Source organism: Carcharhinus amblyrhynchos, chromosome 9 (assembly GCF_965287045.1).
Source record: "Carcharhinus amblyrhynchos chromosome 9, sCarAmb.v2.hapA, whole genome shotgun sequence".
Classification (NCBI taxonomy): Eukaryota; Metazoa; Chordata; class Chondrichthyes; order Carcharhiniformes; family Carcharhinidae; genus Carcharhinus; species Carcharhinus amblyrhynchos.
In genome coordinates this window covers 88,771,969-88,786,191 of record NC_137332.1, presented here as the reverse complement: position 1 = coordinate 88,786,191, position 14,223 = coordinate 88,771,969, and the positions used below count along the sequence as shown (strand labels likewise).

The window sequence follows — 14,223 nt, the reverse complement described above, 5'->3', positions numbered from 1 at the left end:
GCACCACAGAAAGCATACTTTCTGGTTGTATCACAGCTTGATACCAGTTCCTGCTCTGCCCAAGACCACAAGAAACTACAAAGCGTCGTGAATGTAGCCCAGTCCACCATACAAACCAGCCATTGACTCTGTCTCCATTTCCTGCTGCCTTGGAAAAGCAGCCAGCATAATTAAGGACTCCACACACGCCAGACATTCTCTCTTCCATCTTATTCCATCAGGAAAAAGAGGCAAAAGTCTGAGGTCACATACCAACCAACTCAAGAACAGCTTCTTCCCTGCTGCCATCAGACATTTGAATGGACCTACTTCGCACTAAGTGGGTCTTTCTCTACATCCTAGCTATGAAAGTAACACTACATTCTACACTCTTTCCTTTCCTTCTCTGTGCATGGTATGCTTTGCCTGCAGACAAGAAACAATACTATTCACTGTATACTAATCCATGTGACAATAACAAATCAAATCAAAGAAAGGTTGTATGGATTAGTATTGTCTTCCTTACAATGAAAGAGGCTAAGGGATGACCTAACTGATGTGTATAAAATTATCATAGGACAAGACAGGGTACACAGGAAAGTCTTGTTTCCCCCAGCTGACAGTTCAACCAACAAGGGTAGGTAATTGGTAGCAGGATTAGAAGACTCACCTGGAATTTGCTACCTGTTGGCAGTTGTGGCTGAAACACTCAGTTCATTTAGAAGCTACCTGAATCTGCATCTGAATTCATGTAACTTGCACGTTCTGGTAAGTGGAAGTAAAATGAGTGGTAATTTTCTTTTGTTGGCCAGTGCAGGCACAATGGGCTGAATGGCTTCTTTTAGCACATTACCTTTTCTTTATATCTATCATGGATAGTTCATTGGAGAAAATAAGTATCGGCAGGAATGTAGGATGAGAAGTCATTTGGTTTAGTACTTAGGTCAGTTCCATAAGAATGGAAGCAAGCGAGAGCAGCTGTACCCATGCAGATAACATAAAATATGCATTGGAGGGGCTGCTCACTGGCACAGTGGTTAGCACTGCTGCTCCACAATGTCAGGGACCTGGGTTCCATTCTGGCCTTTGGTGACTCTGTGTGTAGTGTTTGCATGTTCTGTGTACATCTGTGTGGGTTTCCAGTCACAGTTAAAAGACGTGCAGGCGGATTATCAATGCTAGGTTGCCCCTGAGTGTCCAAAGATGTGTAAGTTAGGTGGATTAGCCATGGTAAGGGAATTGGGTTGCAGGGACAAGGCCGGGGGTGGGCCTGGATAAGATGCTCTCTTGGATAGTCAGTGCAGACAGGCCAGATGGCCTCCTTCTGCACAGCATAAGGTCATGGGGGTCAGCCATGTCAAAGATTGCAGACAGATGGCAAAGGCACAGGGAGTAGCGCTAAAATTTTGGTAGTTTATAAAGGGGCAGAAAAAGTATGACTGGCCAATGACTAATCCTTTGAAGCAAACACTACAGAATCTTTATTTAATGTTGTGAACCACTGTAAAAATAGAAAGTTATCAGAACTTCACCTGGGTCATACGATGCAATTGCTCTCAGTTTTCTGTCTGCTTCAAAAACTATATCTGTATCTGCTCCAACAAAAGCAAAGGCATAGGCGGTGATTGCAAAAGTGTGAGGCAGGATAACAGATGGAAACATTTCACGCAAAAATTCAACAGCCTTCCCAATGCTTCTTTCCTGAGGGCATAAAAGGAAAGGTAAAAACAGTTGTGAAATATTTATCCTTTTTCTTCTCAGAAAGTTAGTGTTAAGGTAGTAAAAGATTGCCTGCATTATACTTCAGAAAATAAGTCTTGTGTTTTTGACCAGCATCTCATATTGCACTTATCTGAACTTGAGGTCACCTAAGTTGCTGCTTCCCCATTGCCTAATCTGCACAAGGTTCAGTCATGTCATGTCAGAGCTCACTTTTAAGCTACACATAGATTTTAATTACTTTTGTTCATAATTTCCTCCAGCGGCGTGTCTCTCTCAATCTGAAGGAAGGTAATATAAAACTTATATATATTTATATATATATATGTGTAAAACTTATAGTTTTAAATTTATTTTTAAATTTAAGATTAGGTTACGGTAACGATTACAAGGTGCCTTATATGTAGAATAAGGATTCACCATATGCTTAATACAATATGTAAAGGTATTATCTGCATAACCACAATTTAACCAAATATTATGAAATTAAACTGTATTCTTAATCTGTTTTGTAAAACTTAGGAATTGGCGATTTAATTGCTCAGCATGATGGGAAATAGACAGTAGTAGACAGACCAAATTCTTTTGAGACAATGGAGTATAAAGACAGCAATTCTCCTTATCAACTTGAAACAGGCAGCTGCAAGTTAATCAGGGCTTCGGAATGTGTGAGACTGCATTAGCTCATGGTTAACGAGACTGCATTAGCTCATGGTTAACGAGACTGCATTAGCTCATGGTTAACGAGACTGCATTAGCTCATGGTTAACGAGACTGCATTAGCTCATGGTTAACGAGACTGCATTAGCTCATGGTTAACGAGACTGCATTAGCTCATGGTTAACAAGCTTCTCATGCTGATAATGGTGCTGGACATAGGCAAGGGAATTTACTCGCCTTACCAATTAAAATTTGCAGGTGAGAGCAATATCCTTGAATCTACCAGATTTACATAGTTAGGTTTTCTAGTAATGAGGAAAGAATGTTCAAGTGCAATGGACTAATGAGTCCTTAATCCTGCTGATAGTTAGAGCATTATTGGCTAAGGTAATAATGTGTAATATTGTAATTGGACCCTCCAGTTTGGGTGACAAGCCGGGCGGGAAATCAAATGTTCAGAAGTGTATATCAATCTCACACTTGTACTGTTATGGCAGAAAGGGTAGCCAGTGCTTGCTGACTATCTTTTCTCCTAATATATGCATTAGTAATAAACTTCTTTCCATTCTTTAACTACATGCTTTTATGGCCTCTGTATTGTTTGAGTTCAGCTGAGTACAAGACCGCCCCAAGAGGGACATGCCAGAAAATTCCTTCTATACAGCCTCAATAATTTTCTCCTTCATTATTGGAATTGTAATTATGGCATCTTTAAATTCTCCAATTCTCATTGCTCCACCAGTTTTTGTAATGCCTGAGCTGTAAATTTTGTAATTGCTCTCATTAGCCACTTAGTCATCTTTTAAGGCTTTTCTTTGAAGCTAACTTTACAACATCGTTTTTGACCAAGTACCTTTCGGTGGTTTCGCCTCAAATGCAGGACACATTCAGAGGTTGGTTAGCAATGGAAGAGAGACCTTGGGTTTTATACAGCGAGGCATTCAATTAAACTTCAGTGAAATTAAACAGAATGACAATGATTTCCAGTTCTGGTCAGATCACTCTTTTTTTAAAAAAGTGAGAAGATGCAGAAGAAATGTACAAGGAAAGTGTCCAGAAATGGGAGACTTTAATTTCAAGATTACGTAGGAGATAGCGTGGCTGTTCTCTTTAGAAAAAATAAGAATTAGGGGAGGTTGCATAGAAGTGTGAAAAGTTATGACAGATTTGGAAAATGCTGACAAGGACAAATTGTTCTCATTAACAAGGAGGTACAAAAATTAGTCGGCCACAGCATTATGCATTTGGGCGCTGGATGCAAGGGGAAGGAGCGGGTTAGCTCTTTTTATAACTCATAATGACCAAGAACGCATTACCCATACATCTGGTGGAAGCAAAAATAATCATTAATTTCAAAAACAAATATACTGGCATTTTAAAGTAATTAATTTTCTCTAACGATCAAGCGGGCAAGTGACATTGGCTCACTTGCTCAGTAGAAAGATGGCAAGGATGGACGAAATGGTTATAATAAATTCTGTGAATAGCTCAATATTACAATTTGCTTGGAGAAGCTAAAGAAGGGAGAAATCACAATGTTTAGAAACTAGTTGCAAGAATCAGACAATGTATTCTCCATGGAAATCAAGCATTTTCTATCACAGCCAAGTTTAGCATCTACTGGGAACTGCAAAAATTTATATATAAATTCACATTTGGCTGCAATGCAAAACAGTGGCTTTAAATGGGCAGAATAAGGTTATTTATTTATTGCTCCTTGAAATGGTTATTTAGAATCTGATGCTAAGCACATTTCTTTTACAGCTACAGTCCACCAATTTAAGGCATTCCCAGGGTGCTGTTAGATAGTCATTGTCAGAATTTCAACAGAGCATTGGTGAAATAACATCAAAAGATTTTGAAAATAAGTATTGAAAAATACATTTTAATTTTAAATCATTTTTCATTCCATGTGGAGACCTGCAAAGGTTTTTTTGCAAATGAGGCCAAAGAACCTCCAACAAGCCACCCCAGAGCATCGTGCAGGTAATGTGAACTCATGTCAGGCTGTTGTGAAGATAGTGAATGTTTAAGGTATATTGGCTCGGAACGAAGTAGGCTATGTGTGATGGATGATATAGAGCAGCTTGCATCTTGTTGTCTCTGCACTAATCCAAACAAGTTAACAATCCTGATTGCATTCCTAATTTGTGCCGTACGATGGATTTGAGGAGTCTGCAGGCCATAAGATTGTAGATGAATTGGAAAGACACAGGGCCTGGGTAGGATTGTGGTCAGTGCAGACTCGATGGGCCAAATGGTCTCCTTTTGCACTGCAGGATTCTATGATTATACTTTACCTCCACTTTACAACTTTCTGCCTCCTCCCCATACCACTTGAGCCAGATTACTGATCAAAAATCTCTGCAACTCAATCTCACCCATATTTATTGACCCTGCTTGGTCTGTTCAAGTGATTTCTAAAGAATCCCTGAGCAGGATTTTATAGCTTCGCTCATTCAAAAATCATTAAATCCCACCTGATTTCAGTGGACCTGTCCATGGTCCCTCTGAGTGAAAAATTTACACCTAACACCTCCTCTGTATCTACTCCTCAGCACCTTAAACCTGTGTCTTCTCATAGCAACCATTTCAGCCCTGGGAAATAGCCTCCGAGAATCCACCCAATCTATACCTCTTAACATCTCTATCAGGTCACCTCTCATCTTTCGTCTCTCCAGGGAGAAAAGACTGAGTTCCCTCAACCTATCCTCATAAGGCATGCCTCCAAATTCCAGCAACATCCTTGTAAATCTCCTCTGCACCCTTACAATAGCTTCCACATCTTTCTTGTAAATATCCCTCTGTTCCCATCCTATTCATGTATTTGTCAAAATGCCCTTTAAGAGTCACTATTGTATCTGCTTCCACTACCTCCCCTGATAGCGAGCTCCAGGCACCACCAACCTCAGTATAAAAAAACTTATCTTGTACATCTCCTTTAAACCTTGCCCCTCGCATCTTAAACTTATGTCCCCAAACAATTGACTCTTCCACGCTGGGAAAAAGTTCCTGACTACCCACTCTGTGCATGCGTCTCATAATCTTGTAGACTTCGATCAGATTACCCCTCAACCTTCATTATTCCAGTGAGAACAAACCAAGTTTCTCCAATATCCTCTCATAACTAATGCCCTCCATACTAGGCAACATCCTGATCAATCTGTTCTGTACCCTTTCCAAAGCCTCTACATCCTTCTAGTAGTGTGGAGACCAGAATTGAACACTATATCCCAAGCGCAGCCTAACTAATGTTCTATAAAGATGCAACATGTCTTGCCAATTTTTAAACTCCAGCCAAGGAAGGCAAGCATGCCGTATGCCTTCTTGATTACCTTCTCCACCTGCATAGCCATTTTCACTAACCTGTAGTTGAGGTAGTGGAAGCAGATACAATAGTGACTTTTAAGGGGCATCTTGACAAATACATGAATAGGATGGGAACAGAGGGATATGGTTCCTATACACCCAAATCCCTCTGCATATCAATATTCTTAAGGGTTCTGCCATATACTGTGTATTTCCCATCTGTATTAGACCTTCCAAAATGCATTACCTCACATTTATCCAGATTAAACTCCATCTCCCATATCTCCACCCAAGTCTCCAATCAATTTGTATCTACTATATCCTCTGACAGTGCTCCTCGCTATCTGCAATACCATCAATCTTTGTATTATGTGCAAAATTACTAATCAAACCAATTACATTTTCCTCCACATCATTTTTGTATATTACAAACAGCAAAGGTCCCAGCACTGATCCCTGAGGAACACCACTTGTCATAGGCCTCTATTCAGAAACACACACACGCTGATACCCTCTGTCTTCTTTGAACGAGCCAGTTTTGTATCCACCTTGCTAGCTCACCTCTGATTCCATGTGATTTCACCTTCTGCATCAGTCTGCCATGAGGGACCTTGTCAAAGGCCTTACTGAAGTCCATGTAGACAACATCCAGTGCCCAACCGTCAGCAACATCCTGATCTTTGTCGCTTCCTCGAAAAACCCAATCAAGTTCATGCGACACGACCTCCCCTTTAGAAAACCATGTTGCCTCTCCCTAATACATCGACTTATTTCCAAAAAGGAATAAATCCTGTCTCGAAGAATCCTCTTCAATAATTTCCCTACCACTGGTGTGAGGCTCACCGGTCTGTAATTACCTGGTTTGTTCTTGCTACCATTCTTAAACAAAGAAACAACATTGGCTATTCTCCAATCCTCTGGGACCTCCCCTGTAAGAAGTCCAACAACACCAGGTTAGAGTCCAACAGATTTATTTGGTAGTAAACACCACTAGCTTTTGAAGAGCTGTTCCTTCGTCAGGTGAGTGGGAGTTCTGATCACAAACAGGGCATATAAATGCACACACAGTTTACAGAATACTGATTAGAATGTGAGTTTTTGCAGCTAATCAGCTAATCAAGTCTTAAAAGTGCAGACAATGAGAGTGGAGATAGCATTAAGCATCGCTTAAGGAGATGAGTACTGTCTCCAGACAGGACAGTAAGTGAGATGTTGCAAGCCCAGGGAAGTCATGGGGGTTACAGATAGTGTGACATGAACCCAAGATCCCGGTTGAGACCGTCCTCATGGGTGCAGAACTTGGCTATCAGTTTCTGCTCAGTGACTCTGCGCTGTCGTGTGTCGTGAAGGCCGTCTTGGAGAACGTTTATCCGAAGATCAGAGGCCGAATGCCCGTGACCACTGAAATGTTCGCTAACAGGAAGGGAACAGTCTTGCCCGGTGATTGTCGAGCGGTGTTCATTCATTCATTGTTGTAGCGTCTGCATGGTCTCCCCAATGTACGATGCCTTGGGACATCCTTTCCTGCAGCGTATCAGGTAGACAATGTTGGCCGAGTTGCAAGAGTATGTACCGTGTACCTGGTGGATGGTGTTCTCATGTGAGATGATGTCATCCATGTCGATGATCCGGCATGTCTTGCAGGGGTTGCTGTGTCAGGGTTGTGTGGTGTTGTGGCCGCTGTTCTCCTGAAGGCTGGGTAGTTTGCTGCGGACAACGGTCTGTTTGAGGTTGCGCAGTTGTTTGAAGGCAGGAAGTGGGGGTGTGGGGATGGCTTTGGCAAGATGTTCGTCTTTATCAATGACATGTTGAAGACTCTGGAGAAGATGTCATAGCTTCTCTGCTCTGGGGAAGTACTGGACGACGAAGTACTCCACCGGAGCAGAGAAGCTATGACATCTTCTCTGGGGTCTTCAACATGTCATTGATAAAGATGAACATCTCGCCAAAGCCATCCCCACACCCTCACTTCTTGCCTTCAAACAACCGCGCAACCTCAAACAGTCCATTGTCCGTAGCAAACTACCCAGCAGGAGAACAGTGGCCACAACACCACACAACCCTGCCACAGCAACCTCTGCAAGACATGCCGGATCATCGACACGGATACCATCATCACACGTGAGAATACCATCCACCAGGTGCACAGTACATAGTCTTGCAACTCGGCCAACATTGTCTACTTGATACGCTGCAGGAAAGGATGTCCCGAGGCATGGTACATTGGGGAGACCATGCAGACGCTACGACAATGGATGAATGAACATCGCTCGACAATCACCAGGCAGGACTGTTCCCTTCCTGTTGGCAAACACTTCAGTGGTCACGGGCATTCAGCCTCTGACCTTTGGGTAAGCATTCTCCAAGGCGGCCTTCACGACATACGACAGCGCAGAGTCGCTGAGCAGAGACTGATAGCCAAGTTCCGCACACATGAGGACGGTCTCAACAGGGATCTTGGGTTCATGTCGCACTATCTGTAACCCCCGTGACTTGCCTGGGCTTGCAGCATCTCACTGACTGTCCTGTCTGAAGACAATGCACCTCTCTTTAACCTATATGCTTAATGCTATCTCCATTCAGATTGTTTGCATCTTTAAGACTTGATTAGCTGTAAAGACTTGCATTCTAATCAGTATTCTGTAAACTGTGTGTGCCTTTATATGCTCTGTTTGTGATCAAACTCCCCACTCACCTGACAAAGGAGCAGCGTTCCGAAAGTTAGTGGCGTTTACTACCAAATAAACCTGTTGGACTATAACCTGGTGTTGTGAGACTTCTTACTGTGTTTACCCCAGTCCAACGCCGGCATCTCCACATCATGGCCTCCCCTGTAGCAGTGAAGATAAAAGATTTCTTTCAAGCCCTAGCAATTTCCTTCCTTGCCTCTCTCAGTATTGTGGGGTGTATGCCATCAGGCCCTGGGGACTTATCTACCTAAATGTTTCTCAAGAACCCCAATACCTCCTTTTTGATCTCAACATGACTCAAACTACCTACACACCCTTTCCCAGACTCATCATGCACCAAGTCCTTCTCTTTGGTGAATACTTCTTTGCAAAGAACTCATTTAATAGCTCGTCCATTTCCTCTTGTTCCATGCATAGATCCGTCTCCGTGGCTACTCTCTTGCTCTTCATATATATGTAACAAACCTTGGGATTTTCCTTAATCCTGCTGGCGAATGCTTTTTTGTGACCCCCATTTAGTCCTTCTTACTCCTTGCTTAAGTTTCTTTCTACTTTCCTTGTACTCCACACTTGCTTTGTGTGTTCCCAGCCTTCTAGCTTTGACAAATGCTTCCTTTTTCTCTTTGATTAGTCTCACAATATCTCTCGTTATCCAAGGTTCCCAAACCTTGCCATACTTATCCTTCATCCTTACAGGAATGTGCTGGTCCTGAATCCCTATCAACTTACACTTGAAAGCCTCCCACATTATTAGTGGGAGATTTTAATTTCCCTAGTATTGACAGGGCCATCCAGAGTGCAAAGGGCCTGGACGGGGTGGAATTTGTTTAATTTGTACAAGAAAGTTTTCTGAATCAATGTGTAGAAGGCCCAACTCAGGAGGGTGCAACACTGGACTTCCTCTTAGGAAATGAGGTAGAGCAAGTGACTGAAGCACTTTTCAGGGGAGCACTTTGGGTCTAGTGACCATAACACTTTTTGGTTTTGAAATAGTTATACAAAAGGACAGGACAGGTCCACAGATTCAGGCCCTACACCAGAGCAGAGCAAATCTGGGGGCCATTAGGCAGGTTCTAGCAGAGTCGATTGATTAAGTTTGTTTGAAGGGAAATGAATGATTGGCAAACAGGAGGCTTTTAAACATATGATATCAAATGTCCAGGCGCAGTTTGTTCCTGTTTGGGTGAAGGGAAAGGCTGGCATGTTTAGGGATCCCTGGCTGATAAGGGGTATTGATGAGGGATCTTTCCTCTTGCAGGAAATCTAAAATAAAAAGTCATATTTTTAGGATAAGGAGTGGCAGATTTAACCAAAGATCAGAAGAAATCCTCTCCTTTCTATTGGAGAGACCAAGCATAGACTGAGCGATCACTCTGCTGGGCACCTGTGTGCAATCAGAACTCTGACCTTCTGGTTGCCTGTCATTTTAACACACGATCCTGCTCCCACACCCACAAGCTGTTAGAGGTAGTAGCAGAGGTGGGTACAATTTTATCTTTTAAAAAGCATTTAGATAGTTACATGGGTATGCTGGGTATAGATGGATATGGGCCAAATGCAGGCAATAAGGGCGGCATGGACAAATTGGGCTAAAGGGCCTGTTTCCATGCTGTAAATCTCTATGACTCTATATTTGTCCTTGGCTTGCTGCAATGTTCCAGTGAGGCTCAATGCAAACTGGAGGAACAGCATCTCATCTTCCAGAGCACCCTAAGGAAACCCACACAGACACGGGGAGAACATTCAAACTCCACACAGACAGTCAGCAGAAGCCAGAATTAAAGCCAGTTCCAAACCTGGCATTGTAAGGCAGCAATGCTAACCACTGTGCCACTGAACTTATGCCGAACTATAGTTCCCTTTTGCCAGTGAATTTGGAGGATTTTGTGAAAGCATCACTTTGCCAGTGCTTTGACGTTCCTGCTTAAGTATTTGGAGCTTCTAATAGAGGAAAGGATATGGGGAACAATGCTGTCCAATCGATGAGGATGACAATTTGATCCTGGTCTTCAAATGCTATTTTCCTCATTCGACCAAACGCTTAGCTGGCACATTGGAGTAGATGATAAGTTTTTAATTGGCTTCCTGTTCATACTCCCTTTGATTGATCTTTGTCTTAGTCCTAATTATCTCCTTAATATGAATGTAAAATAGAACATCTGGATGCTTCCTTATCAATTTGGCATCCGGTAGAGGTGGCAGAGGGACTTCACTGGAGGATTCTGGGAGAAGTCGACCCGGCAACAGCAAGCAAACAGTGGGAAGCAGAAGATCTGGTGACAAGGAGTGATGAAGCTGAAACACTCCATTCGTGAAGATCAAGTGTAGTATCAACATGCTGTGCTTGGTTGAAGTCATTGGGTTACATTTCAGCTTTATTTGAAGCAATTTTTTAAAGCAACATCTCGGCCTTTTGGCTAAATGCAAATAAGATGAAGCCTTGGAGGAGGAGCTATACCTGCTCCAATCAGCTTGGATCAGGTAGATCAAGCCCAAGACAGGAGGTGAGAGCCCTGTCTTGTCAGCTTGGATTGGGAATGTCCCAACTTGTTAGGACTCTGAATTGGGCTTGATTTGATTGGATTGAGTTGGAATAAGCTTTCGAAAAAAACAAAATAAAAGGGCACTGTGATGAGTTAAAAGCGAGGCGCTGCAGTAGTGGAGGACACAAGGGAAAGAGCTGATAGTCAGAGAAACAGCCAGGTAAAGATAAGAGTCGAAGTACTTCATCTCAAAGATTTGTAGCCATCATTCCGGGAGCAGAACTGAGCTGGGACAGACTGGGAGAGAGAGAGAAAGCTGAAGATAATACTTTTGTTTTATCATTTGAAAAAAATGGTAAAGTGACATCACAGGAAGTTTGGCTTGATCGGCTGGAAGGGAGTCTGGGCTAAATTTGAAAATCTATTCTGAGTTACTGATTTTAATTTGATTTCAGATCTAGAAGGTTAAATAATCAGCTTAAAAAAATAAAATTAATTAAATAGTGCAGGAGACTAGTGTGTTTAGATATTCGTATTTATAGTGGAAATCTAGCACCAGGAACTGTATGACTAATTATAACCTAAAATTTTAAGTGTTTTATTTGTAAGTAAATATATCAGTGGAATAAATGTTCGTTAGCAGGTAAAATGTGTGAGATCTGGGAGATCTATGAGGCTTCAAGACTTACATCTGCAGGAAGTGCACCCAATTGCAGCTCCTCGCAGACCGCATGGATAGGTTGGAGCAGCAGCTGGACGCACTTAGGAGCGTGAAGGAGGCGGAAAGCATCATAGACAGGAAATTTAGAGGCACAGTACCATCCAAGGTGCAGGCAGATAGATGGGTGACCGCTAAAAAGGGTAAGCAGTCCGTGCAGGAATCCCCTGTGGCTATCCCCTTCTCAAACAGGTATATCATTTTGGATATTGTTGGGGGCGTGGCCTATCAGGAGAAAACAGCAGCAGCTCGGGCAGTGGCATCACGACTAGCTCTGTTGCTCAGCAGGGATGGTGAAGGCACAGAAGAGCGATAGTTATAGGATACTCTATAGTCAGTGGCACAGACAGGCATTTTTTCTGTTGCCAGGAAAGACACTCCAGGATAGTATGTTGCCTCCCTGGTTCCAAGGCCGAAGATGTCTCTGAATGGGCATGGGACATTCTGAACGGTGAGAGTGAACAGCCAGATGTCACGGTACATTGGTACAAACAATATTGGCAGGAAGAGTGACAAGGTCCTGTAAGAGAAGTTCAGGGAGTTAGTTAAGTTAAAAAGGGGATCTCTAGGGTTATAAGCATAGGATTACTTCCTGTGCCATGTGCCAGTGAGGCTAGGAATAGGAAGATAGTGCATTTAAACACATGGATAGGACCTGGTGTAGGAGGGAGGGTTTCAGTTATCTTGATCATTGGGGTCTCTTCTGGGACAGGTGGGAGCTGTACAAGAAGAATGGGTTACAGCTAAACTGGAAGGACACCAATATCCTGGCAGGTAGATTTGTAGGGTTATTCAGGGGGAATTAAACTAGTATGGTGGGGGGGTGGAAACCAGAGCAGTTAGTCAACAGGAGAAATAACTAAGGGAGAGCTACAGCCTAAGGCCACAAAGATTAAGAAGAAGAGCAGGCAAGGAGTAGTTGTTGAACACAGCAGGTCTAGTGGTCTGAAACTAATTTGTTTCAGAGCGATGAGTGTAACAGGTAAGGCAGATGAACCTAGAGCTTGGATTATGATTTGGAACTATGATTTTGTTGCTACTACAGAGACTTGGTTTACAGAAGGACAGGATTGCCAGCTAAACATTCCAGGATTTAGATTCCTCAGGAAGGATAGAGGGGGATGTTAAAGGAGTGAGGGAGTTGCATTATTAGTTAAAGACAATATCGCAGCTGTAATGAGGGAGAACACCTCAGAGGGTTCAGGCGACGAGGCAATATGGGTAGAGCTCAGGAGTAGGAAAGGTGAGTCACAATGTTGGGGGTTTATTATAGACCTCCCAAAAGCCAGTGGGAGACAGAGCAGCAGATGTGCAGACAGGTTTTGGAAAGATGCAAAAACAACAGGCTTGTTATGGTGGGTGATTTTAATTTTCCCAATTATTTCTGGGACTCACTTACTGCTAGGGGCTTGGATGGCGCATAATTTGCAATAAGTGTCCAGGAGGGTTTCTTGAAACAGTATATAAATAGCCCAACTCAGGAAAAAGTCATATTAGACGCAATGGGGAATGAGCCCAGCCAGCTGATCGAAGTTTCAAACAGCGATTATTTCAGAAATAGTGATCATAATTCCAGAAGTTTCAAGGTGCTTGTGGATAAGGATGAGTGGTCCTCGAGCAAAGGTGTAAAACTGGGCGAAGACTAACCACAACAATATTAGATAGGACCTGGAGAATGTAGATTGGGGGAAGCTGTTTGAGGGTAAATCAATATCCAGCATGTGGGACTCATTCAAATATCAGTTGATTGGAATTCAGGACCAGCATGTACCTGTGAGGATGAAGGATAAGTGTGGCAAGTATCAGGAACCCTAGATAATGATGAATATTATGAGCCTAGTCAAAAAGAAAAAGGAAGCATCCATAAGGTCTAAAAGGCTTAGGACAGATGAAGCCCTTGAAGAATATAAAGAATGTAGGAAGGAACTTAAGGAAGCAGTTAGGAGGGCTAAAAGAGATTATGAAAAATCCTTGGCAAACAGGGTTAAGGAAAATCCTCAGGCATTTTACTAAAGAGCAAGAGGGTAGCCAGGGAAAGGGTTGGTCTACTCAAAGATAGTGGAGGGAATCTGTGCATGGAATGAAAGGAAATGGACAAGATACTAAATGAATATTTTGCCTCAGTATTCACCAAAGAGAGGGACTTGAGTGGAAAAGGAGCCTTTGATTTGATTTGATTTATTATTGTCACATATATTAGTATGCAATGAAAAATATTGTGACTTGTGCGCTATACAAACAAAACATACTTTTATGGAGAAGGAAACAAGAGAGTGCAGAATGTAGTGTTACAAAGGACAAAGAACAATACAGCACAGGAACGGGCCCTTCAACCTTTCAAGCCGGCACCGACCGTGTGTTCCTAAGTAGACCATCCGTTTGTATCCCTTTATTCCTAGTCTGTTCATGTGGCTATCTAAGTCTTAAATGATCCCTAGCGTATCTGCCTTAACCACCTTGCTTGGTAGTGCATTCCAGGCCCCCACCATCCTCTGTGTAAAAAACATCCCCCGCATATCAGTATTGAACCTTGCTCCCCTTGAATTTATGAACCCTTGTGTTTGTCATTTCCGACCTGGGAAAAAGCTTCCAACTCTTCACCCTATCTATGACCTTCATAATTTTATAAATTTCTATTAGATTGACCCTCAATTTCCATCTTTCC

General features: G+C 42.6%; 1 protein-coding gene across 1 annotated transcript in view; it reads right to left on the bottom strand.

Annotated features, from left to right (window-relative positions):
• LOC145348606 (complement C4-like) overlaps positions 1 to 14,223 on the bottom strand; it is a 275,511-nt gene that overhangs the window by 54,527 nt on the left and 206,761 nt on the right. The window contains exon 28 of the mRNA XM_080196782.1: positions 1,512 to 1,680. Within this exon, the coding sequence (XP_080052908.1) occupies positions 1,512 to 1,680 (169 nt within the window). The remainder of the gene's footprint in view (positions 1 to 1,511; positions 1,681 to 14,223) is intronic.